This window comes from Coturnix japonica, chromosome 3 (genome assembly GCF_054131305.1).
Source record: "Coturnix japonica strain WE chromosome 3, WE-NBRP24, whole genome shotgun sequence".
NCBI lineage: Eukaryota > Metazoa > Chordata > Aves > Galliformes > Phasianidae > Coturnix > Coturnix japonica.
In genome coordinates, this window is record NC_140665.1 from 21,083,746 (window position 1) to 21,110,082 (window position 26,337).

At 39.7% G+C, this 26,337-nt stretch overlaps 2 protein-coding genes across 6 annotated transcripts in view; one reads left to right on the top strand and one right to left on the bottom strand.

Annotated features, from left to right (window-relative positions):
* Nucleotides 1-116: 116 nt before the first annotated feature.
* On the top strand, nucleotides 117-21,864 carry IARS2 (isoleucyl-tRNA synthetase 2, mitochondrial). 2 transcript variants are annotated; one of them, XM_015857176.3, is made up of 23 exons: nucleotides 117-368; nucleotides 495-617; nucleotides 1,637-1,793; nucleotides 2,311-2,459; nucleotides 2,548-2,597; nucleotides 2,696-2,805; nucleotides 2,891-2,981; nucleotides 3,326-3,441; nucleotides 4,469-4,638; nucleotides 4,984-5,074; nucleotides 5,285-5,436; nucleotides 6,625-6,785; nucleotides 12,547-12,649; nucleotides 13,231-13,324; nucleotides 17,035-17,143; nucleotides 17,918-18,020; nucleotides 18,772-18,897; nucleotides 19,282-19,413; nucleotides 19,743-19,849; nucleotides 20,329-20,474; nucleotides 20,643-20,833; nucleotides 21,147-21,291; nucleotides 21,442-21,864. In XM_015857176.3, exons 1-23 carry the CDS (start codon nucleotides 144-146, stop codon nucleotides 21,591-21,593), a joined length of 3,003 nt encoding a protein of 1,000 aa, XP_015712662.2. In that variant the 5' UTR covers nucleotides 117-143; the 3' UTR covers nucleotides 21,594-21,864. The 2 variants fall into 2 exon arrangements, with proteins under 2 accessions (XP_015712662.2, XP_015712663.2); XM_015857177.3 differs by having other exon boundaries at nucleotides 20,649-20,833; nucleotides 21,442-21,838.
* A 186-nt stretch (nucleotides 21,865-22,050) lies between these two features.
* RAB3GAP2 (RAB3 GTPase activating non-catalytic protein subunit 2) overlaps nucleotides 22,051-26,337 on the bottom strand; it is a 35,444-nt gene continuing 31,157 nt past the window's right edge. For all 4 annotated transcript variants that reach the window (XM_085541166.1, XM_015857173.2, XM_032443782.2 and 1 more), the window contains exons 31-35: nucleotides 25,717-25,935; nucleotides 25,001-25,090; nucleotides 24,704-24,919; nucleotides 24,412-24,570; nucleotides 22,051-23,907 (exon numbers count right to left, since the gene is read on the bottom strand). In XM_085541166.1, the coding sequence (XP_085397292.1) occupies nucleotides 23,761-23,907; nucleotides 24,412-24,570; nucleotides 24,704-24,919; nucleotides 25,001-25,090; nucleotides 25,717-25,935 (831 nt within the window). In that variant the 3' untranslated portion in view covers nucleotides 22,051-23,760. The remainder of the gene's footprint in view (nucleotides 23,908-24,411; nucleotides 24,571-24,703; nucleotides 24,920-25,000; nucleotides 25,091-25,716; nucleotides 25,936-26,337) is intronic.

The window sequence follows — 26,337 nt, forward strand, 5'->3', positions numbered from 1 at the left end:
CCTCTGTATCGCTCTAGGGGGACGGAAAGGAAAAATAAACGCGTTGCGGCTCGTCGTGTCCCTTCTAGCGGCCCATCCCCAGCTCTTCGCTCGCCGTCTCGCAGCCGGAAGCTCCCGCAGTGCGTGGCCGTGGAGCCGTGAGGATGCTGCGGGCATGGCAGGCCGCGCCGCGGATACGGCTCCGAGCCCGCTTCGGGGCTGCCTGCGGCTGGGCGCGATCGGCCCATTCGGAGGCCAACAGCCGGCATCCTGCTGAGGAGAGCCGGCACGAGTCGCAGTACCGGGACACGGTTCTGCTGCCTCACAGCCGCTTTGCAGCCCAGCTGCCGGGCCTGCTGCAGCCCGACACCGAGCTGGAGGTGCAGCAGGTGGGGGGCCGTGCAGCAACTCTCCGCCCGTAGTTTGCTTTGTTTGTGTTAGATTTTAAAGTGCTCTGCCATGCAGGAAGTGTGCCGAGTGTTGACATGGTGGGCATTTTCCTCTTGTCTCCGCAGAAAAGTGGTTTCTTGGAGCTGTATTCGTGGCAAAGGCAAAGGAAAACCAAGCAGGAGTTCTGTCTTCATGATGGACCACCGTATGCCAATGGAGACCCTCACGTTGGCCATGCTTTAAATAAAGTAAATACCTTTACTTTATATACGTATACATACTCAGAGGGTGGTGAGGCCCTGGCACAGCTGCCCAGAGAAGCTGTGTTGCCCCATCCATGGAAGTGATAGAGGAAAGGTTGGATGGGGCCCTGGTGGGCAGCCTGAGCTGTGGGGATTGGGCAGCCCTATCACAGCTGGGGGCTGGGGCTGGGTGGGCTTTCAAGTCCCTTCCAACCCAAAGCAATCTACGATTCTATGCTGCTTTGAAATGATAAATGCTTCTTGTAACACGCTGTGTGCTCTCTGTTACCATTTATTATTAATAACCCTTCCAAATGTTTGGGCTAATTTTGGTATTCAGGGCTTTTAATTTTCATTCCGTGGGCGAAAGAAAGCGATACAGTGACAAAAGATACTATAAGATACCAAGGCAGTATGAAGACCATACTATGACATACATAGTATGTCACAACACCACATAGAGTAATACACAGTACCTGTGTGCTGAGTGTTCATTTGAGGCTGTTTATGTAAAACAAGAAAGTATTTTTAGAGAAAATTAATTCTTAAATGATATTAAATGCAGCTTGTGTTTGTTATCAATGTTTATTTATATTCATGTAGTTCTAATGTAAACGTAGACATACATATACACAGTTACTGTAGTGCATAATTGAGTTGTGCCTTTGGTTTCTTTTTTTCCTTGGGGTATCTTGAAACTTTGTTGTATTTCATTTGTTCTTTATCTTGATACCCTCAATGGAACCGCTGACAGAATGTTAGTGCCTTTTAAAGTAAGCATTTAAGTTTCAAATAATGATGCTAAATATGCTTGGGTGCGTTTAGATTCCAACCTGAGAGCGATAGTCTTACAAATGCTACTGAATGGGAAAAAGCAAAATGTTTCCCACAGCTTCTTAAGGTTCTGGTGCAAAAACTTACATTTATGAAAGCCTCCTGTTTTGGGAGATGGTCGCTGATATCTTTAGTCATTATGTCCCTTCTCCACATGGGGGAGCTGCAGTTCTAACCTTCTGTCCTTTCAGATTTTGAAAGACATCACTAATCGTTTCCACATGATGAGAGGCTATAAAGTGCATTATGTGCCAGGATGGGATTGTCATGGATTGCCAATTGAATTGAAGGCATTGTCGGAAGTCAGAGGAGCTGAAAATCTGTCACCAGTGGAAATTAGACAAAAAGGTAAAGTACTGTTTGCAATATCTATGTTTGAAAAGTAGGCTTAAGTATTTCTACATATTACTCACCATGTTTTGAATTTTATGTTTTATATAAAGTTTTTGCACTTTAAGCCGTCACTATCAGGTATTGCTGATGCTTTCTAAGATCACTGTATGTGTTTTCTAAGCAGATGGTGTACAATATAATATTAGGAGCAAAATGACTCAACACAGGCTGAATTTGTTACTGTAATGAACATGCGTAACATTGACCAGGAATTTAACAGTAAAATAAAGAGCAGAAGGTTTCAATTTCTGCTTTACTTAACTATATCTTTTTACCTCTTGCAGTTACTTTATGTAACTACTTCTCTGAATTATATATAGTTCAGCTTGATTGATCTATGTAATATATGTCAGTAGTTAGTATATAATTTCGGTATGTTCAGCTCAGCCTCTTCTTAAATATGTTAATAGTATATTTTAAATGTTTTCATATTGACCTTAGAGCATATAATTAATTGAACTATTCCTTCCAGCCAAAGAATTTGCAGAAAGAGCCATTGAGAAACAGAAAGCTGCCTTCATTCGTTGGGGCATCATGGCAGATTGGGCCAACTGCTATCGTACGTTTGATCCAAAGTATGAAGCTAACCAGCTGAGAGTCTTCCACAAAATGTATGATAAGGTACACTCACTTTCTCACTAAGTATGTATCTTTTGGTTTGTTTTATGGGTTCGGAGTCTTTTAACATTTGGTTTCCTTTCCTCGACAGGGTTTCATTTATCAGGATTATAAACCTGTGTTTTGGTCTCCTTCAGCAAAGTAAGAATCAACTTACTGTTCTGCCTTTTAAATTTTAGCAAGGCTATCAGTAGCTTTTCATGCTCAAGCATATTAATTTATGTTTGTTAACTACCCAGAACAGCCTTGGCTGAAGCAGAGCTTGAATACAACGAACAGCACGTCAGTCGTTCTGTGTACATGAAATTTCCCCTGCAGAAGTCACCACCTAAGCTGGCCTCTGTGATAGGTATGACTTCCCTGCAGATATTAAGACTGATAGTTTATATTTTTATCATAATTGTAAGTAAAGTGCTTCCAATTTACATCTGTAGATGGATCATCCCCTACCAGTGTGCTGGTCTGGACCACACAACCTTGGACTGTGCCCGCGAATCAAGCAGTTTGCTACATGCCAGATGCAGAGTACGTGTGTTTAACTTGGTTCACCGATCTCATCATTCCTATCAATATTTATCAGCACAGTTAAAACACTTTCAATACCCATTACAATTTTTAAGGCATCTTTTTTTAAGCAATGCAATTGTAAACCGCATTCCATATCTCAATGAATATATTAGTTTCTGTTTTAATTTTTAATTAATTCTTCTTTCTGATGCTACGCTATCTTGAAATTATTTTTGGATTTAAAAGTGAATTGATTATGTTCATCTTGAAAGTCTTTTTGCTGTGTTTTAGACATTATTTTCATGCTTAACTTTATGATGTTCCTAATTATTTAGTATCATTAATCTGTATTTACATTGTAGATATTCAGTTGTGAAGTGTGCAACTACTGGTGAACGCTTCATTCTAGCTACAGATAGAGTTGAATCTACAGCTGCTGTTTTGGACACACAGTTTGAGGTTATATCAACGTGTAAAGGTAGATTTTAATATTATTTATATTAAGTTGCTTAGAAATGTTACAAATAATTGAAATTTGCTTCCATTTTGATGTTTTTTTGTGTTATGTGGAAGTCTGTCAGGCTTAGAATTGGTGTGTTGTAGCTGAAATTCTCAGTCATAGATTTCAAAGTAATGTTTAAATTCTGGATTTACACTTGAAGAATTTAAACATAGAATTTAAACATAGAATGGAATCAAAATCTTAGTTATACTCATTGCAGTTCATCTCTTTCAACCCTAACAACAATGGGCTGGTTACAAGTATGTTTATTGACTGCCCGATTGCTAAATAATATGAAAACTAGTGGAAGAAAATACCTGGTGCAGCATAACTGCTTGTGCTATCAGCCAGTGCTGTCATTTAATACACTTCACTTCTTATTGTTGTAGTTCGTTGCCTCAGTATCTGAAGCCTTATTCATAGCCATGAGGATGATTGAGGTATCGTAGGTTATTATTTATACTGAGGAACTGCAGCAGTTAAATTTGCATTCCAACATGCTGCAGAGTCATATTTTGTAATAGGCAGCCTTCTGATTCAGCGTTTTGAGGTGCTTATTGTGCCATTTATGGATTTGAGTCATTCACCTGTATTTGTGATTCAGGAAAATGTGTGTATCTGAAGGAGGTGAGAAACCTATTGCAGTAACATTTTCCTTTTAAGTTATTCTGGTGTTTTTGCATGTCTTCATTTTCAGAGTAAAAAACAATAGTAGTACTGAGCCTTTTTGGCAGTTGGTGTTTATATTTGTTAGCTTCTGTATTTGTGTGCTAAGCTACCTGACAGCTGTTCCTAAACATATTCCCTCTAGGAAGAAAATGATTGACAAAGGTGATTTTGTAGCATGAAGGATAGATAGTTCAAGCTCTGATTCTAGATTTGCATTTTTTACATATGAAAAGGGTCCTGTGCATACAATCATTTGTTCCATTTCCGCTCTCTGGTAAGAAGCTGAATCCATGAATTGTTTCTCTGCTTTCTCCATTTTTTTTACTGTTTTTAGGTGTAGATTTAGCTGATGGTTCTTGTGCTCATCCCACAATTCCTGGCAGAGTATCTCCTCTTCTACCTGCAAATCATGTGACAATGGCAAAAGGAACAGGATTAGTTCACACAGCCCCAGCTCATGGTATGGAAGACTACAGTGTAGCTTCTCACCATCAGCTATCCACGGTACTTGATTATTTCATCTTTTGCTCTCAATTTCCTGCAACTTCTGGTTAACTGTTAGTTTGAAAAACCATTCAAATACTCACCAATGACGTGATGGAAGATGGTATTTTTGCATACATTGAGGGACTTGCTTCTTCTCATGTCAAATTAACTTGTCTGTAGGTAAACCACAGAGCTGCAGTTTGTTAAACCTGAACCATACTAAAATCTGACATAATTTGCTTCTCATTAGAAAAGTAGCTACTCAGAGAGTGCTTAACTCGCTTTTGACTACAAAAAAAAAAAAAAAAGTAATTAATAGTCATTTAGTATTTTATTTCCATAATCTGTGTTTTTATTTTTCAGGAATGCCTTGTGGATGAAAGTGGACGTTTTACTGAAGCTGCGGGTCCTGAACTTAAAAACAAGAATGTACTCAATGAGGGAAACGAAACTGGTGCGTATCTGATGTTTAGCCATTTGTTACTTTATCTGCCACATCCCTGCAGGCTGTGTCTTGAGGATTTGTATAAACTGAAGATGTTTGAATGTGGATGAGATGCAAGCACTTCTTTATACGTGTTCTTCCTGGAAAGGAATTAATTGAAGTTAACATAAATGTTGTGGTCAAACCCGATTTTCATCTTGCTTTGTTTCTTTTTCTTAGTCATTAAGATGCTTCAAGCAGCAGGGAGTTTGTTAAAAGAGGAGAAATATGTGCATAGCTACCCATATGACTGGAGGACTAAAAAACCAATGATTATTCGTGCCAGCAAGCAGTGGTTTGTAAACACAGCAGATGTAAAGGCTACAGCACAGGTATCTTACTTTGCTTTCCTGTGGGACACTTAAAGGTGGCTGATAATACTTGAAATAGGGAAACAGTCTTGATACAGGTCACTACAGACCAGTACAGACAATACACAGTTGTCAGGTATTATAGAAATGATTAATGTTGTCATGTTATTATTTGGCAATATTGATAGAATTCAGGATGGAAATAATGACTGATAAGTTTGTTCATTGTATTTAAATGAGGTCTAAAAGTTTCTTAAAGAGCTACTGAATTTTTTACCCCAAAATGTTTCTTAAACTGTCTGTTCTAATCTGACCTTGAAACATGTATTTTTTTTATCATCGGTAAAGTTAGCTTTGTTATGACAGTAGTCTTACAAGGTCAGATGCCTTTGTTTGGTCATCTGTTTCTTTTGCTACAGTCCTATTTTAAATCATTTTAAAACATTGTTTGAAATATACAGTGGTTTTTGAAATTATACAGAGAACTCCAAGCAGTGTATTAGGCTGTCTTGGTAACAGTGATTTTGCTCTAAATAGGGCATGGCCTGTTTATTCCATATTCATCTTTATCTAGAAAGAATTAAAATAAGATGGTTATTCAGTGGGGTGAAGAGTGAGTGGTAACCCATACTCTGTAATACAGGTAGCGTGTGTCAAGATGTAGTTTCAAAGCACAGATGCTTAAGCTATTTCTGATTCACATAGGGTATGTCTGTTAGAGCTAGCAAATATATATATATGTATGTATGTATATTGGTTGCTCTGGAACATGGCTTGGAAGTGACATGATAGTTGTCCTTCAGCATTTAAAGGGGAGCTCCAGGAAAGAAGAAAATAGACTCTTTAGCAGGGTCTTCTGTGTTAGAACAAGGGGAAATGGTTTCAAGCTTAAAGGTGGTAGTTTTAGATTAGATGTAAGGAAAAAGTCTTTTATAGTGTGGGTGGTGAGGTATTGGAAGAGGTTGCCCTGAGATGTAGTTGATGTCCTGTACGTGGAGACTTTCAAGGCTGGATGGGGCTCTTTGCAACCCTATTGAGCTGTGTATGTCCCTGTTCGTTGCAGGGGACTTGGATGAAATAACCTTTAAAAGGTCCCTTCCAACTGTATAGATTCTGTGATTCTATGGTGGACTGTATGTGTTATATGTTAGTGAGGAACAGTGTGTGTCTGCTGGATCTTGTCCATCAGTTTTACTATCTCCTTTATAGGAAGTGCTAAAAAAAGTGAAGGTTATTCCTACATCTGCAATGAACAGACTGCTTGAATTGCTGGACAGGAGGACGTTTTGGTGTATATCACGGCAAAGATGTTGGGGTGTTCCTATTCCTGTATTTTATCAGAAGGACACAGGAGAAAGCTTAATAAACAGGTATTCATTTAACTATATACTAAGAAATGAAGGAATGAGCTCTGTTCTACTCCAATTATACAGTATTATAAAGCTTATGTAAGTAGTATAATTTAAAACTTATTATCACTATTCCAGTATAAATATGTTCTTACTTGCAATTGTTTATACACACACCTAATTTAGCTATAGATTAAAACAGGCAGAAACTCATTACTGAAGGTGACTTTACGTAACTAGCAGGTATGAGTTTACTTAGATACTTAAGTTATCTGAAGAATCTCCTTTGTAGTAACTGCTACTTTCATCCTCCACCTTCAAGTTAAGCAGTAGTCACTGACTTCTATATTTAAGCAAGGAATAAAATGCAAGTTGTGACTAATATAGATCCTAACTATAATCTTAGCACTATAAATTGAATAATACTGATATTTTGACAAAATAACTGTTTGAAATTCACTAACTGACAATAAGAAATCTGAAGCAGGATAACCAAATCAGTTGGAGAATAAATAACTACGCTTAGTTGCAAAGTAAAATGAGTGGTTTTGAAGAGTCAGCTTCAGTAACGGGAGTGGGTGAACTCTGGGTGTGTAATTTGGTTGGCCTAGAGCTTCAGGTGCCTTGTTCTGCCGTCTTTTGTTAATAGTATACAGTTCTTGCAAACACTGAATTTCAGACAGTGTAACACAGAAGAAATCCAGCTGTGCTTTAAAAAAGGAAACCTCAGCCAAATAAAGTCCTTTTTGTCTCTTACGAATTAATAGGTTACTGTTTTTACTCCTTTGGGCAGCAGAGGGGTATTCAACTGTGAGCAGCCTCTAAGAGGTCATTTCATAAGTATAATATTGGAGAGTTCCGTTTTCACCATTCATCTCTGTGATTGTTTTCTGCCTTATTGTGTGCTAATAGAACTCCTTTCTATACATTTTAACTTCAGTAATGTTTGTGTAAATTCAATATGGGCTGTAAGATTACACAGCTGGAGACTAACTTAAATTGTGTTACAGAACTTTCTTTATTTTGGTGAAGAGTGAATATTCCAGAAGTTGTCCAGCTCGTTTTCCAGAAGCTACACTGAGCGTGGAAATGTGATAGTTAGTGAGACGTGGGGTGTAGGCAGCAGGGATTGGACTTTAAGTCTTTAGCTTTACCTGGTGTGACTGGGTGTGTAGGTGCACAGGTGAGTACTTTGCCTCTCACTGTAGGCAATAACTGTGAGAAATGACTACAATAACTGTAGTCATTTATAGTACTTGAGTAATGCTGAGGCACATCAGGAAATATGGAGGCTTTGTGGAATGTGAAATCATTTTACCTGCACAAACTGTAAGATAATCTATTTTTGGTGCGAACATATGCTGGTTTTGAGGAATACTTATTGTAGTCCATTTGTAGAGTAGGCTTAAGTGTGTTCCTTGTACTTGCTAAAAGTTGTTACTAATGCACTTCTAAAACAAACTAAAGAGTATAACGAAATACAGTTCAGCAACTGGCAGTCAGACATGAAGGGCACTGTGAAGGAATTGCTCCTTCAGCAGCTAAAGGAGCTGATCCAGGATGACAGTCCTACCTGGTACAGAAAGCGTTTGAAAGGAGGGATGTAAGGTAATTCTTCTGGGGTACAGGAAAGTTATCCTGAAAAGCAGTTCAATGCATGTCTTCTGGAAGTGATTGTGCAGTGTGAGATGATTCCAGGAGTTGTATATATGCCTACAAGGGCATTTTGCTATGCCAGGCTTTGCAGCCGATTAATGGCTCTCCCCTTTGTGTGTGGGTGTTGCCCCAGAAGCTGCACATGTCTGTGACTGAGCAAAAGGGTACAATGGCATGTTCAGTGAGCGTTATTCAAGGGGAGAAAAAGAGACTTATCCAATATGCTTGCAAAATTAGATTTATTTAATTCAATCGACAGCTTCTGAAGCTCAAAGTTCTCCTTACTTCTAAAATGTTTTACAGTAGAGGTGAAGTTTTCAAAGTAAAATGTGAAATGCTCATCAAAGGTTTAAAGCAGACTTTTAATAGCAGATTTTGGCAGACAGAGTAGGAAAAGTGCACAGAATATTGGCCTATAGAAATGACAGGCACGTTTTGAAAGCAGTCTGTCAATTCATAGGTCATTTTCCTGGACACCAGTTCTTACTGAAGAAAATACATAAGCCTCAGTATTTCATTGCATTTGTATTGTCACATTGAAAACAGGCTGCTGACATATTTCTACCACTTGAGTAGTTTCATACATAGATCATGCAAATAATCCAATATCACTTATACAACAGTAAATAATAACTCACATTTCAAAACTCAAGCTGTTTTCAGATCTTGAACATTGGATAGATGTAATTCCAGGAACAGCTGATCCGGAGTCTTTGAGCCGCTATCAAAAGTAACAGCATCTCCACTGGAAGTCAGTGTAGTCCACATGGAGTTGCTGTTACATATGAGAGCACCAGTGGTCTGTCTTGAATGATCCTTTCTATCCGTTATCAACTGGAATAAAATAAATAATAATAAAGAGATTTGGCAGAAAATAGATCCCTAATAGAAATTGCTGGGGGCCCCTCTGTAAGTCAGACCACATGAATTTGTCATGTGGAAATTTGCAGGAAATTCCTCTTTCAAAATAGAACTGCTGCTCCCAAACAGACACAATCTTTGGTGACTGCAAAATATTCCTTCTGACTTGCAAGCTGAAAGATCGTAATCTTTTATGCGTCAGGTTTGATGCCAGATCTCCTTATGGGTCTTCTTGTTTGCTGCTGTGGCCCCACGTAGCCCTTAAATAGATTTGAATTTATGATACTGTTGTCTAAGCTTATGAATTGAACACTCTGCTAAGTTCTTTTTGTAGAATGAGCCTCATCACATTACAGTCAGAAATTAAATAATGATTATAATTATCAAAACCCAGAAGGCAAAAAAGATGTTTTAATTATTGCAATTTCTAGTAAGAATTAGGAGAATGTAGAAATACAAGTGTGATTTTTCTGCGTGAGTCGGGGGAAAAAAATTAAGTAAAATAAATGCCCAAATACAGAAACTTTCTCAGCTTTCAAAATGTAATGAATTCCTTGAGGAAAACATTCTGATTTAAGGAAACTGTGAAACTTGAAGAAGAGGAGATCCAAAATTAAAACCAGAGTTTAATGTTTCCAGACCAGGAAATAAATATGAGATACATGCTTTCTTTTTATCTCATGAATTAGCTTCTTAATTTTACAGATACCCTGTTCAGATAATAATAATTGCAGCTTTGCCAATAAGTATTGCAAAAGTTATTACAGTAAAAGAGTTCTTGTCCCCCATTCTGTGCCTCTGATTTGCAAGTAACTTACATTTCTAACACACACACACACACAAAACAGACAGGAAAGAAAACCAACCCGTTTTGGATATAGATCTACTGTGCACGCTAATTAGCTTTTTAAAATACTGAATGTCTCAGTTACTTGTGAGCAATAGCAACTTACCGTAACCTAAATACTTACTACTGAAGTATCCCAATTCATGTTAGAAAGAAGATAAGTTGTCGTCTTTACTGCTGTTGAAAAGAGGTTGAGAGACCATCGGGAACTGTATTCTTCTCCTGTCTATATCATAATGCAGCCTAATTTCTGTTAACACATTAAATAAGTGTTCAGCATAATCAATATCAGCCTTCAGAGTGATTGGCTGGTGTCGTGGTAGCGTGAATTGCCGTAGGAGTTTCAGTGTTAAAAACGTAGCAAATGACACGTAATGCAAGTTCTTCCAGATACCGCATATGAATACAGGGCAAAGTTTTACAATGGTGTTTATTGCTAACTCTGGGAATTACCATGCTCACTCTGAAGCTCACAGATTATAAAGTGATGAGTAGTTATTTGAGGAAGGTGGTTTTCTCTTGGACCCTTCACGAGAGTACTTTGCAATGATCTTCCTCCTTATACTACTGATAACTTAAATGTACTCGTTTTTCTCTCGTCTGGTAACAGTTGATGACAACCTGCTGCTGATGAGGAGAGCAGTTTCTCTTCTCTACAAGTGACACAGTTTGCACTACTGCAGTGTTTCTGTCCCACTTGTCCCCTCCTTTAAATTTTGATGATAGACCATAGGAGAGATGGGTAGCAACACAGCTTTGACAGCAGCAAACAGTAGGGTGTATTTCACTTTTCCCTCCCTCAAAAAGCTTCTATTCAGACACTGCTGATGTAAATCATTACCCTACATAATTCCTACAGAACAAGCACTGCACAGAAATGTACTGAACACAACAGGCCTGCTCACATTAACGAATAACCTTCAGCCTTCCTTAAGACTATCCAGTTAGTTTGCTTGTTTGCAGTGAAGCTGGAGGAGCTTGAGAGGTACAAAACCGAATGCAGACTTAGAGCAGCTTTGGCAAATCTATTTTTCTAGTTGAAATTACTTATTTGGAAGCCTTCTTTTTTCTTCCTTTCTTTTTTGTTCCCCTCCTGATTTCTTTAGAACTCTGGGTTGTTCTATAGTTGCAATCTATAGTTGCAATGTCAGAGAACTCTGAATCACAGAATAGTTCCAAGTTGGAAGAGACCTACAAGAAACATTGAGTCCAACTCCTGGCTCCACACAGGACAACCTGAAAATCAAACACCGTGTCTGAGTGATAGTTCTTCCGGCTGTACCTCCTTTACTTAAAGCTTAGATCTGATGAGAGATATTTGTCTGGAAAACTGATTTCTGCTGTCATTGAACTGTCTTTTCCTGAGAGCTCTCTGAATTTATAGATTTAGCCTGAAGGAGAGAAGCCATAAAGGGATGTTTGCTGGCCAGCTTCCAGGGAGCGTACCAGAGCTGGAGTTGTTTGCATTTGTCTTTGGGACACAACTGGACAACTGTACAGACAAATAAGCCTCTATGCAAATATTTCTGAAAGGAAAAGATAGCAGTGAGAAATGGAGCTGCTAAATGCTGTTTTACCAAGATAAACAGCAGGTGCATTACAAAGTCATAAATTATGTCCCAAGATCCTTCAATTGGAAGGTGAATGGCATCCAGTCAGATCTGGAGCGGTAAGAGTGATGGTGGTCTGCCATTTTGGAAGTGTTACTGATTAGTGTGTTCATCTCCATAAAATATCCTCTGTTGTTCTGGGCAGACTTACTTTGAAAAGACCATGGTAGGTCTGGCATTGTAATTTTATCCCCGCAATCAAGAGTCAAACGGTGTTTTCTCACCTACCTACCTGTCGGTGTTACTATGTAATAATTTGTTTTACAGCTTCTTGGAGAACTTAGGTTCTTTGTGCTTTAGATTTGTCTGTAAGAGCCAAGTAAATGTTGTAGTGATACAGCTCAGCTTAGCAGCACTGCAGAGAAAACATGTTGATGTCCAAACATAAAACTAAGCACTGACTCTAAGGGAGTTAAATCATCGGCCTTCTGTATTTGCAAGAGAATTGTGCCAGACAGTTATTTTGCTTATTCTCCTTTTGCAACACTTGGTCAAGATGTACATTAATTGTTCAACTTGAGAAGTGAGGAATTAAAAACTCACCTCTGATAGGTAACGCGGTGCTTTTAGTTTGATGTTTTTGAGTCAGGTTGATCTGCTGTATTCCTTTAAATACACCTGAAGTTTTAATAATTACCTCTTCGTTAAATGCTCTGTGAATCAGGAAGACGAAGTGCAGTACTTTGTTTATTAAGCTGTCTCAGTGTATGTCTAGATAATGTCAAAAATCAATTCAACATCACCTTACCTACTGTGGACAACAACTGAATGTGTCATTTTGAACGTGTCTTTTTCCCTACTAACCCAGTGAAACAATCACAGATGTCATCAAAATAGTGGAGCAGCAAGGAACGGATGCGTGGTGGACCCTTCCTATTGAGCAGCTGTTATCAAAAGAGGCTGTAGCAAAGGTAATTTCTGACTTAAATACAAGTGCATGAAATGGTTCAGTGGTGGGAAGTAGTGAAAAATATACGATCTCATGATTGTTTTCAATCTTCTGCCTTAGTGAGAAGGTATCTTGTGAAAGGAACATTCAGAAAGTGGCACCTGAATACTGCAAAACTCAGATTCGTGCTGTTAATTTAGGGCATTGATCTCCATTCTCCTCTTTTTAGATGGAGGGGATACTAGCATTCTAATTAATTAAACATCAGCACTAATATATGTTGAGTCTTTGCCATTAAAATGTCTGGATTTGTATTTAGTTCTTCCTGTCTTTGTATTGTTCCCTCTACAACTGTGTTAGAAAGTGAACAGAAACTGTAGTGTTACTGTGCCATCTCAGTTTCTTTGGTAAATTTTCCTTCTTCAGTTTGGGTTTTTCATCAGAAATTGTGTATCTGAATTATTGTGTGTTTTGTTCAAGGAGTTGGGTAGCATGACCTGAACTGGTCCAGAAACCAATTGTGTTGTATTTCTGGCTTTGAAAAGCTTTGATGATATGATGTATTCGATTTGGATTTCTTAACCATTGTTTTTCTCCCGTTAGGCTGGTGGTCGTGATGTTTTGGATTATGTCAAGGGGCAGGATGTCCTGGACATCTGGTTCGATAGTGGAACTTCCTGGGCTCATGTTTTAGAAGGTACGGAATTAATGTGTTGATGATTCTTTTATAGTATTTGAAGAACAAAATGTAACTGTTTTGCATGATGCTCTTGGTATGAGCAAAACTGAGTCAGGCTGTGCAAGCAGCAAACTGGTTGTGACCTCCTTTAAAGTTGCTTTTGCTTGTAAAGAGGAGGGTTTGCTGTTGGCAAACTCACATTCATTGTAGTTGAAGGTGGCATTGATTTTTAGAATACATTGCTGGGTCTGAACCTATCGTATGTCATACAACATATCTCTTAATCAGACCATATTTGTTCTTGGTATAGAATTTCACAGCACAGATAACCAAAGCATTTCACTGCTAGTTGGTAGCTTTGAAATTATTCTTCACTTAATAAATTTCAGTTTGTGCCAGTGGATTGCATTTGAAACAGACCAGAACTGAGATCAGTTGCTGAATCAAAGGAAGTTTAACAACATAGTAGGAACACAGTAGTACTTGTTGCTGATTACTGACAGTAACTAAAGCAGTATATTGTTGCTTAAAATACTTTATTTGCTGTACATTGTCTGTAGTTCCAGCTGTCAGTAGTTGCTACCCAGCAGATCTTCTGTAAGTGAAAAAAGATAGAACAAGATTATAGAAAAATAGGTAGTAATTTTGTGTTCAACTCAGGTTAATATACACAACACAGTGTGTATCTTGCTATCTACCCGTGCAGAACACACTGTTTGCCTGGAAGATAGTCCAAAGTCAGGAGTTCTTGCTAGAGGAGGAGGCTGGTCCCATGCATTGAGTCTGGACTTTAAACTCTCAGCACACAATTACGTGATAACAATCTTGTTGAATTATAAAACACGTTAGTACCAGAGGTTTTATTTCATAGCAACGTGGTCAGGCAACAGTGCCATCAGCAAACACTCATTTTATAGAAGACCTTTACATACGTTAAAGTTCATTCTCTTTAGAAAAGTTTCTGGCTTGGTTTGATTTTCAGAGGTGCTGAGAAGTAGTGGCATTTTATGTGATAAAATAGATAGATCCTTCAATTCTCTGAGCGTTTAACACTTCAGGATGCAAAAACTCTGTGTAAAGAAAGGATGCTGCGTTTAATAAGTAATAGCAGAATCAGTACCCTTGATTTGCTGTTAGTCCATTTGAGGCTCTCATGGATTCTAGTAAATATTTCATCTTTCACAATATGGACGTCTTTCTTCATGGTAGCCTTAAAGTGCCTCTTCTCTGCCTGCTCATCTGTCTTCATGAAACCTGCTGGAACCTGGTGTGTGAGGCTTCTTATTTTTGCCATGACTGGAGTAACCCAACTGGTTCAAAATGTGGGGATAGGACTAACGAGGAAGGTGTTTTCATAAGCGATTTACCTTCAGAACTGCTACAAAGGTTGTGTTTCCTTATGTCTCCCAGTCACTGACACAGAAATGGAAACGCAAAGCCAGAGATTCACATAAAATGACAAATGTAATTTTCCCTTTATGAAGAATGCACTTTGGAAGAGAATTGATCTAATTAGTAGCTTTGTTTTGTATTTCTCAGTGTGCCCCGGCTTTTAAAACCTTTTGCTTAACTTCTCCCTATGGAACTAAAAGTGATTGGCAAGGCTTACAAATGAACTAACTGGTCAGGTTCCTTTTCCCAAATACTTCTTAAGGAGAAAGAAAAAGGATGTAATCCAGGGAGAAACCCAGAATTGCTTCCAAGAGCTTCCTGCAGCTTAAAGTCATGAAGGCACACTGGCACGTGGGAGTTGGCGTGCTACCTGCAAAGTGCTACCTGTTCATTTTGTGGTAAGATATCAGTGATAACAGCAGTTATCGTTCACCTTGTGAGGACAGTAATGCGGAGCAGTGGTTCTGTTAAAGGGCTGCAGCACGTGAGTTATTTCAGGACAACTGGAGGCTGTAATGGATGGCTAAAACCGTGTGACTCATGTTCATAATCGTGGCTTTCTACAGTGAACTCGAGTTACTGAAAACTATAAATGGAGAGTAACCAGCAGGAATAAACAGCTTTACAGACTTCCCTGCCAAGACAAAACCATGCTGTTCTCCCAAAAAATATCACCTCTGTGAGTTGGGGAACTTGGGTCTGAGCTTACATAGGATTGAATGCGCTGTGTGTGAGTAAAGCACTCAGCTCATGAGATGGAGCAGTGTGGGCCCAGAGCCAAAGTGGGGGTGACTGTGCCGTTCTGCATTGGCACTGTGACAATGAGGTGCAACTCACACGTTGAGATCAGACATTCAGTTCCTGTAGTTGCAGGACCAAAATGGTGCAAGTATCACTGGATATCCCCTCTTTCTCCTGCAGTCTTAATACTGTCCTATAAAGCTCATCATTTCCCTCATGGGCAGAGTACCGTGTGTGCTACAAACCTGAAATCACCATTGTTTAAAGGGTTTCCTATACAAACACATGCTGAACTCCATCAGTGTATGATCTGCTCTTGGTAAAAGTCACCCGTAGTTTCACACTGCAATGATGGTAATTCTCAGTACAACTCCTTCCCTATCTTATTGGCTAATATTTAACGGAATGAATATGATTATTTTACAACTTGCCTATCTGTGTGCTTAAACTTTTGTGCTGACTGAGAGACTTGAATTTATCTGAGCTGATTCATTCCTGGCATTAAAATACAATACGTTTAATCCAAAAGTCAAAGTCTGTAAGATCAAAGATATGGAATTTTGAAATCCAAACCTGGAGGATCATAAATTGTCATTCTCCTTAATGACCTATGTACTACAATCCAGTGTCAAAGAGGTAACCGAAGGCTCCGCTGCCTTGCTTGAACGTATTCTTCAACTTAGATCTTCATGGTTCTAATTCATTTATATATAAGCGCTGTAACTTTAATGAAACTGAGGTAGAGGACCCAAACTCCTTGTGGATTCTTGTGAAGGAATAAATGTGTTAAAAACCATTCCATCCACCCACACGTTTTCCTTGCGCGAGCTGTAACTGCATGGCCTTGACCTTTGTAATGTTGAACTTCCTTTTATTGCAGGATGGATCTAAATATCGAAACTTCCATTAGGTTAAGCAAATAAATCAAGGGTGGCAGCAGCAGAAAGAAGCATTGTCTCAGGGGTCCTAAGAAGTGGATTAAGAGGAACTATAAGTTAAAAGCTGAGCAGGGAAATGTTTGAGCATCTGGGAATTCCTGTCCCTGCGTTCTTCCAAATACAGTGTGGCACATTTGTAGGCTCTGTGACTTACGTGTTATGCTTTTCTCTGATAGTGACTTGACTGGAACTGTGTTGGACTAGGAGGGGCTTCTTGAATCAACACATCTTGCCCCCTTTCACACAGTGACTGAATTTCATCAGAGGGGCCATTATGGCTTTACTGCTCCATGAAGAGCTCTGAGCGCTGTACCTTCTGTTTCCATAGTCTTGCTCAGTGAAAACCAAGCTGCTGATGTGTTCAGTGCTGGATTTCAGCAACTCTTGGATTTTAACAAATGTTGCAGTACTGGTGCAAAATTGTCTCACTTGGATAATGTTGTATCTCAGGTCGGTTATTAGGAAACCTTTCTCCTTTGGAAGAGCTGCCCAGGGAGCTGGTGCAGCCACTGTCCATGGAGGTGTTTGAGAACCATGGAGATGTGGCACTGAGGGATGTGCTCAATGTGGTGGGTGGGCTGGTGGTTGGACATGATGGTCTTAATGGTCTTTTCAAACCGAAATGATTCTATGGCTTCTATTCTTCTATTTTTAAAGGCACAGAGCAGAGAGCAGATGTATGCCTTGAGGGAAAAGACCAACTGGGAGGCTGGTTTCAATCTTCTCTATTAACAAGTGTGGCAACAAGGAAAAAAGCACCATATAAGTAAGTGCACAGATTGCAAGCACATTACAAGTTCCTTTATGAAATAGTAGGCTTTTGATAGCGTGGATAGTAGCATATAAAGAAATGAAACCATTGTTGTGTATCTGATTTACACCTTTGTGTTTTCACTGGAAAGTTTTCTGTAAATTAGATTGGAATGGATTTATTGTTTAAAAAACGTCCATCTTAATAGACGTTTTCTTTCTTAGTTATCGGGGTTATATCCTATTGCATTATCAGATGCAGGTATTAAAGTCTGCTCTTCTGCTGTGTCTTGCATTCCTATAATCAAAGAGATTATTATGGGAGATACAGTATGAAAATCACTTACGGTCGCTGGCGGGTGTGTCTGAAACATGTGGCTGTAAGGCATCCAGTGTCACCATGTGCATGGTGCCTCATAGCTGTGACATACTGCCTCCAAGACAGGAAACACAGGAGAGTAACATGAGTCAATTGCTAAGAGGCTGAGCAACTCTTAAGAAATACGTTGGCTTGAATAGTAGATAATATTTTAGTTTTTAATACATCTGAAACAAGTGCCTGGATGTCTGCTATGGTGGTGAGATGAAATGAGGATAATGAACATTTATGCTCTGCTTGGATTGGTAGCATGGCGTATTCATGGTTGGTTGAACTCTATGGATGAGACCTGAGACTTGCCAGAGTAGATTTCTGTATGGTTTCACCTCTAAATACCTTCATTAGGAATCTGTTCTTAACATCGATTTATTTTCAGTGATGTTCTTTTCTTCCGTGAAATCTTTTCTTCAGGACTCTGGTAGTTCATGGATTTACTCTTGGGGAGAAAGGGGAAAAGATGTCCAAATCCATTGGCAATGTGGTCGACACTGATGTGGTGATCAATGGAGGTGAAGTAAGTCAAACTCTTGAGCTTCCTAGAACTGCACATTAGAAGTTTCCACTGCCAGATTCTGCAGCTGTCTTTTCTCAGTGCAGCTGTCCTCAAGCAGAACTCTAGAAAGCTTTTCCAGAGACTTTAGCTACTTTGCAGTTCCATTTGGCTGGAGTAAAAACCTTCAGTTATTTTATGTCAATTGTAGTGCTTTAATAAAAGCTGTTCTCAGCTAAGAGGAAGTAAATTTTGAGGCAGATTTAGAATAATTCCTTTTTAATTTAAGAATAACCACTGTTTGTGCAATGATGGGGAGGTGGGATTTGAGGTTTTAACTTACATTTAGCTGTGCCTTACAGTATGGGCATCAAAACAGTTGTTTGCACCCCAGAAGCCTTCTGGTCTCAACTGGGGGCTACTTGTTGATCTGGGAAACTTGATTTCTGTTGTGATTTCCAGAGCTGAAAACAGTATGAAGAAAATATATATGTATCTTCAGATACTAACGTTGATATTTTAATGTTAAGTATCCAAAGGATTCAAGGCTGTGATGTCAGTCTATATTTAATTCTACCATTGCCCATACACAGTGCTGAGTGCATGCTGTAGTCCCGGCTTAGCAGTTAGCCTTGCCAAAGGAGGGGTGAAGGCCTCCAAATGCAATGGGTTCTGTGCACAGCTGCAGATACCCCACAGCATTGTCAGTGTGGAACTGCAGTGCCCACTGTGCTGCAGGGCTCTCTTACCAGTTTTGCTCTCTATCTCTACTTAGGATCACACCAAGGACCCCCCATATGGTGCCGATGTTCTCCGCTGGTGGGTGGCTGAATCCAATGTTTTCACTGAGGTACTGATTGGGCCTGTGGTGCTCAATGCTGCCAGAGATGACATCAACAAGGTAAGAACCAAATGCGCTAATACTCCTCATTCTAAGGACAGGCCCTCTTTATATTTGGGTTTGTGTTGGATAGGTAGAATTCACTGCAAAAGGCTTCAGTGAACTCACATAGAGGTGGGTGCTGCTGTGCTCTTTATGTGTGCGGATCAAGCAGGGAATGTGTGAAGGATAAACGTGTGCTCTGTGCAGCAAGCTTAGGTAACCCCCAGTCTTTACAGTTTCTGTAGGTCCTTTTGGCATATGTTCTTCATGGCGTTCTGTAATTAATCCATCAATCAATTTGAAAAGCAACCAGCTTTAATTAATTAGTCACAGGACATTCTCATTCTGTGTTTCATTCAAAGTTCAGAGCATCAGTGTCTAACCTGGCTGCTTTGTTCCCAGCTTCGGAATACGCTACGTTTCATGCTGGGAAATATGGCTGGCTTCAATCCAGAAACGGATTCCATCCCTCCCTCAGAGATGTACATAGTAGACCAATACATGCTGCATTTATTGCAAGACTACGGCAGTAAGGTATGAATAATTCTGTTTAGATGAATGTTATGTGTGTGTAATGGTTTTGTTTGGCCACAGCAGAGTAACGTGCTTGAAGCATATGAGCACAGCGTGCAGCAGGTATGCAAATAATAATCACATTGTGCTTCTTTTAGCACCTGTCAGCTTCTAAGAGGAAGGCTTTGATTTTAACGTTCTCACCTCACTTTTGTTCTGACATCCTGTAGAGGAAAGGATTCTCCCAGACTCCACTTACCCCAGTCCATGTTTCAGATTCATTGGGGTGGTCTCCGCACGCTGTGTGATGAAAACCAACGTGCCCGTTCTCTCTCTGCTCCCTCTCCCAGGTTACAGAAGCATACAAAGGATACGACTACAGCAAAGTTGTTCGATTGCTGCAAGCGTTCTGCTCCAGGAACTTATCTACCTTTTATTTCAGCATTATCAAGGACAGGTGAGTTCATTGCTGCTGCCTTGAAGCCATCGAGTAGGAAAGGGAAAATAATGATGATGAAAATGAATCCCTTTGAGGTGAAGGTTGTATTCACTCACCATTTGGGTGACATGTTACCATTCTGGGTTGTGCTGTTGTGCACTCAGGTCTGCAGGTGAGAGCTTAGTTACCATCAGCGGAGTCTTTTGCTCAGTGTGCTTCTCTGGTCTGTCCTCTAGGGGCACTGAATCATTTTGGAAAGTAACTGAGCATTGTGAACATGGAAACTATGTTTTAAGAAGGGATTTTTGAAGCTGTATTTCTGCCTAGACGCGCACACAGCTGTGATATTTGCAAGTCTATAGGGAAGGGGCTTTTAGCACTTAGCTGGGCATCCTGACATCTTTTCCTGATCTTCAAGCTTCATTCCATGTAAGGTACGATTCTTGACTAATAACATTAACGTGGAAGTACAAACTTAACACTCACATCTCCTGCAGGCTCTACTGTGAAGAAGAAAAAGATCCTAAGCGTCGTTCATGCCAAACTGTGTTAGCAGAGGCATTAGATGTAGTAGTTCGATCCTTCGCACCAATTCTTCCTCACTTGGCAGAGGAGGTTTTCCAGCACCTCCCTTACAAGAAAGGTAAAGCACGCATCATTTTCTAGGGACCTCTTCTGATGAGCTGTTGAATTGTATAGTTCAAAGCAATATCAATGCAGAGATAAATAAAGAATGGCTTATTTTATTCACTTAAACTCTTCAATAGAAAGATGCTTAATTAAAATTCCCTTTGTTTGCTTTCCTCTCGAGACTCAGAGGGTGTGTTTCGTACTGGCTGGATTAATGCAAGCTCAGGGTGGAAGAAACCTGGCATTGAGGAAGCGATTGAAGGTGCATGTGCAGTGAGAGAGTCTTTCCTTGGGTCCATCTCTGGCAAGAATGCTTCGGAATATGAAGTCATCATTGTAATTGAGCCTGGATTGCTGTTTGAATTAATGGAGGTAAAAGATACTTCTAAAATTAGAGCTGTATGTGCAAAAAAAAGCTGATTGCTGCAGACTTGCTTCAGTACATGGCTTTGTTGTGCTTGCCATAAAAACACACAGTCACAACATGGCTGAGGTTGGGACTGCTGGAGATGGTACAGGCCCATGTCTCACATAAGCAAACTTGTGCTCCCTTCCCAACAAGGCTATGACAGCTATTGCAATCACACAGCAATTCTGATAGGTTCTGTTGTTTTTTGCTTTATATCTGAAAGCAGGAGGATGCTGAGGAGCAAACCCGGGTCTGAACATTAACTCTCTTCCATAGGCGCTACAGGTTGAAGAATCTTCGAGAGTGTCACAGCTGAATGAAATAATGATGGCTTCTCAAACAACGCTGTTGAGTGAGATACCTAAAGAAACACCTGCAGATGCAAACATTGTCAAAGGAAACTTTCTGATTAACCTAGAAGGTAAGAAAACCAGTCCAGGTCTGCTTCTCTGCTAAGCCATATTTACTTATTACTGCACTGTAACCTGTTTGATTGCTCCCTTCATCCATGAGATTGAATACATTAACTACACCTGTGTGTAGATGACCTCAGCAATGTTTTCTTTAACAGGTGGAGATATTCGTGAAGAATCTTCCTATACAGTCATAGCCCTACCCACCACCAAAGCCAAATGCCCTCGCTGCAGGAGGTACACTTCAGATTCCTCAAGCACTCCTTGCCCCCGCTGCCTCAAAGTCATCTCTGGAAAAGGAAGCACATGAGGATCGAGTGCCTACACACAGGCTGCTCCAATGTACTAAGTAACTGAAAGGTGTAAAAGCAGTGGTGAACCAACAGCTCTTGGAACCTTGGAACCACTGCTGCTGTACCCCCCCCCCCATCCCCACCCCAGCCAGAGCAGAATTTATGTGCTTTGGGTGGAGCTATATGTATATATTCAACTGTGTATATGAATTTTCTGCTTAATAAAAATGATGGTTCAAAAAGGAAAAAAAAAAAAAACCACAACTGATTTACTTGTTTTAGTAACCCATCTTCTCTAAGTGCAGTTATACTTGTTATATACAGTTATACTATATACATCTACACTGAGCGGCCTTACTGCTCATTTCAGTATTTCAGGGCAGGAAATAGGATGGCAGAACCCAAAGAAACAGTCCTTCAGAGCATCTCCTCTTCAAACAAAAAGCAGCACCACAAAGAAGGAAAAAAAACACATTGAAACCTCCTCAAATTTTATTTAATCAATTTACACAAATCCACAGCAAATTAGACACAAAATAGCACTATATACAGAATATTACTTACAATACATTACAGATTTGATTGGTGTAGAGTGTCAGCTCTGGTGTGATATTTAGTTACAGTGAGGTCCTTTACACAACTGTACGAGGATACAGGAATGTAATGCAAACTAAGAAATGATTTTGCTTCTCCTCAGGTTTCAGGACTGATTCTCAGGCCTGTCTGTTTGTATAGACAGCTGAAGTGCTGCCAGGCAAGGCAATACAGGCACTGTCCAGCCTTGCCTTCTGGCATTATTCCCCTACACCTGTTTCACTTCTACACAGAGCAGCACCGGCCTCTTACTCATGCAACCTCATAAAGGAAGTCAAACACTGCATCAAATCTTGTCAGGAAGCCTTCATCATCTACATTAAAGTGCAGAGGTCAGCAACTGGGGATGCTGAACAGCTGCCCATCTTACAGAGCTAACCACCTACAGAGCAGTTTTCAGGGGGAGTCCAACCTAAGATGACAGCAGCGCATACACCAGAAAGGTAAGACCAAATTCTGCCTGTAACAGTATAGAATGCTATGAAGGTTTCTTGCAGGTTACAAGATGGAGTAACTTCAGCTGACTTCAAGGCAAAACAGCCTACAACAATGCTATTTTCCTTTCCTGGCTTCCCTTTAAGTAGAAGGAAAACTATTAAGTGATGTAAGATAATCATTTGTAACACCACTCTGGTAGTGAAGATATTCACTACATGATTCCCTGTAGGAACTGTCAATATAACGGTTTTGTTGGGTTGTTTTTTAAGGCTAAGGTACTCAGAACTGAAGATCTTCAGTGAAGTTGGACAACTATTGAAGCAAGTTTTGATGAGTTAACACGTGCAAAGACTTAGAGCGTACTACATCTTCTACAGTGGTAGAACAGGGAACAACCTTACAGTACATACAGACCTACGGAAACTCAGCAGAGCTTAATAATAAAGGATAGGGATGTAAATCCAGTTTTAGCTGAAGCCCAGCACACCCTCCTAGAGACAATGCTGAGAGGCTAAAACTGGATGAAAATGGGTCCATATTTGTGTCTGGGGATGTGGTTCTCTCTCCCTTCCCAGCTGATTCTAACATGGGCTCTTCTCCCTTTGCATAAGGCATGTTCCATTCTACTTCTAGTGCACCCACTGTCATCTGTGTGCAGTTAGCAGACAGGAGCCCAACACCAATTCTAGCTTCTGGAAAAGCAGCACCGGCATCACAGGATAACTTAAGAGACTTGAAGTTTTTCCTCAGATTTAATTCTGCAGCTTCTTTAGATAAATGATACATGGAACATTGTAACTGCAGCAGTTATTGCTAGCGTGAAATACAAAAAATATCACAAGACATGATTTTGTTGACTAAAACTGCTGTCAAATATACCCAATTCAGACTACTGCAAGAAGCGCTCAAGTCAAATAAATAACTAAGCGGTTCAGATACTGACAAGTGTACTAGAAACTAAACATCTCTGTACTAGTGCAGAATTTAAGATACACTCCAATTTAAAATTACCTGCTGGAGCTGTGGGGTGGGGAACGTTGTTCTTCTCGTTCAACAAAAGCCACACAAAAGTTTCTTTCTGTAAATGTCAGCCTTGGTGTGTAAAATCATGCATTGTAGCACTACGTAGCAGAACCGTTCTAAGGAAGAATGTCATGATGAGATGGCTTCTACGGCCTCTATCAGATTCAAAGCCAGGCTATATTGCCCATGATTCTCTGGTAAGTGCTCTATTACTCTGTTCACCAGTTTAGCTGTTGTAGCAATTGGCACTTGCACGTTTTGAAGTTCCTGGGGGTCCTATATAAAAGAACAAACACAGCATTAGAGCTCTTCTTGCAGATAAGCACATACACCTTCCTCGTCTTGTATAACCCAATTACTATTCGGAATTAAGCTGATGACCCAGAAGTATAATGGTACTTCTGGTTATTTTGCCCCTCAGACCCTTCTTAACTCAATCCTCTCCGCTAATCAATATTCTCAATCAAATTCAATCGTGCAATCTGGAAAACATCACATCTGAAGTCTGGATAAAGAGAAGCACTGACATCTGAATGTTGCCACTAGAAAGGACTACCAATAGTCTTTCTAAAATGAGCACGCATTTTGCCAGACCTTCAGGGGAAAGTAAAACCCCATAACAGAACAGTCGCTCCTTTATTTTTCATGAAAGAGAACTGGCACCAGGAAAAATGAGAACCAGGTTCTTGCTTCAAAGCTCAATTTAGACATAATCTAAGTAAATAGAATCTTCTGTAAATCAACCTGTGATTCTGTTTTCCTAAGTCTTGCTTAACTTACCATAGCTTTAAGCCAAGTACACAGCGTTGGAGGAAGTCTAGCAAAGAGTTCCATTCCCTCCTTAGTCTGTATCTGAAGTAAAGCAAAGGCCAGTCTCTGTCCAGCCAGTATGAGCAGCTGCGATGCAAGTACTTCTTTGTCAGACACCTGAAGAAAAGCCTGAAAATGGAAACACATGCAGAGCTAGATATTATTTTGAGCACGACACAGCTCACCTTGAAATGCTGAAGTAATCTCAGCAGAATACCTGGCAACATCACACTATAATAAAATTACTAAATGGCGTTATTACCTCTTCACCGAGATGATCCATCCCGTAACTGTATAATTCACAGACATAATGCATTTTGACCACATCCTCAGAGATTTGAAGATACTGAGCCAAGTCCACAGCCAAAGTTGGCCAATTTCTTGCCTTTTCAAAGGGAAACAATTCCTCTTCCGAGGCTTCTTTAGCCTTTTGTGAACAGAGCATCTGAACTGCTGCACTCACAACTTTGAGCAAGAACTTGAAAGCAAACATTGAAAGTTATTTCAGTGTTATTTGAAATTTTAGAAGCTTAGGAATCAATACAAAACCCGCACCTACCTGTTGTCGTATAGATAACACGTTTGGATCCATATCCCCGCTAGGTAGCAGCTGAATTGAAGTAAGGTCTTTGAAAAATGCATTTTTACCCTAAAATTGAGAACCAAAGCCAATCAGAGATACAGTTGAAGAGAAGTAACCCCCATTGATCCAATTTTAAGAGGCTTAAGTTGTTGGGTTTGTTTTTTTTTTACATTTAAATTGTAGTACATCTTCTATATCTCTCTGAGAACTAAAATGGATATTTTAAGTTAGAACTATGAAACAAAGTATATGCTCATGTGGTCATAATGCATCAAGGATTTACTTTCAAACTTAACCTAATTTAGTAGGCAAGTGTTTGTATCTCTTCAAGATCAGAATTCCAGAATACTCAACAGCAATAATGAAAAACCTCAGCAACCACTTCTCAAAGCAACCAGGAAAACCTGTCATCCAGTCGTCTTATCATGCAGTATTTCCAGGCCAACTAATAGTTAAGGAGTGGACTTTCATACATATGAGGTTACTACAAATCTTTTACTCAAAGTAAAAACACCAAATTCCTATAGCAACCTGAATTCTGGTGACAACTTCTTCAACACCACAGTGGGCTAAATGTCTTTCATAAAATCATGTGCAAGCAGTTTAAAGAGTAGAAGGCAGCATATATTATAGATAGATACCAAGAGGCACTAATAATTGAATGTACACACGTAAGCATTCAGAAGACATACCTTGCTATCAAACAGTGACAGAGGCTTCACACTCTTCATAGAAAACCTCATGATGGCATACAACACGGTACATAACACAAACTGGTGTTCAACAAGAGGATAGTGAATGCGTTTCTGCTCAAGTGCGAGCTCTACTATGGATACCGGCCCTTCTACAGACATCCAGGCATCCTCAGTATCCAGGACGGGAGCTTGCATTTCGTCACTGCTCACATCAGCCTAGCAGATGAACGTAAAGAAAGCTGTCACACACAAGATGTCATCTGTATTGGCTTTCTACACAAAAAGCACATCTTTAAATCAGAAACTCTCTGCAGCTAAATTAAAATATTAAGAAGTGAACTTCTTCTATTGTTAACAATCTCATCTAGACATTTATCTGAACCACGCAGAAATCAGTACAACTGTATTCTTTAATGTAAATTAGCTTCTTTCGTTCTGCAGGAAGAAAATAAAGATCACAGAATCACAGAATTATCAAGGTTGGAAAAGACCTAGAAGATCATCTAGTCCAACCATTACCAATACTTTCCGGCTAAATCATATTCATCAACACAACATCCAAACGTTTCTTGAACACTCCCATGGTCAGTGACTCCACCACCTCCCTGGGCAAGAGAT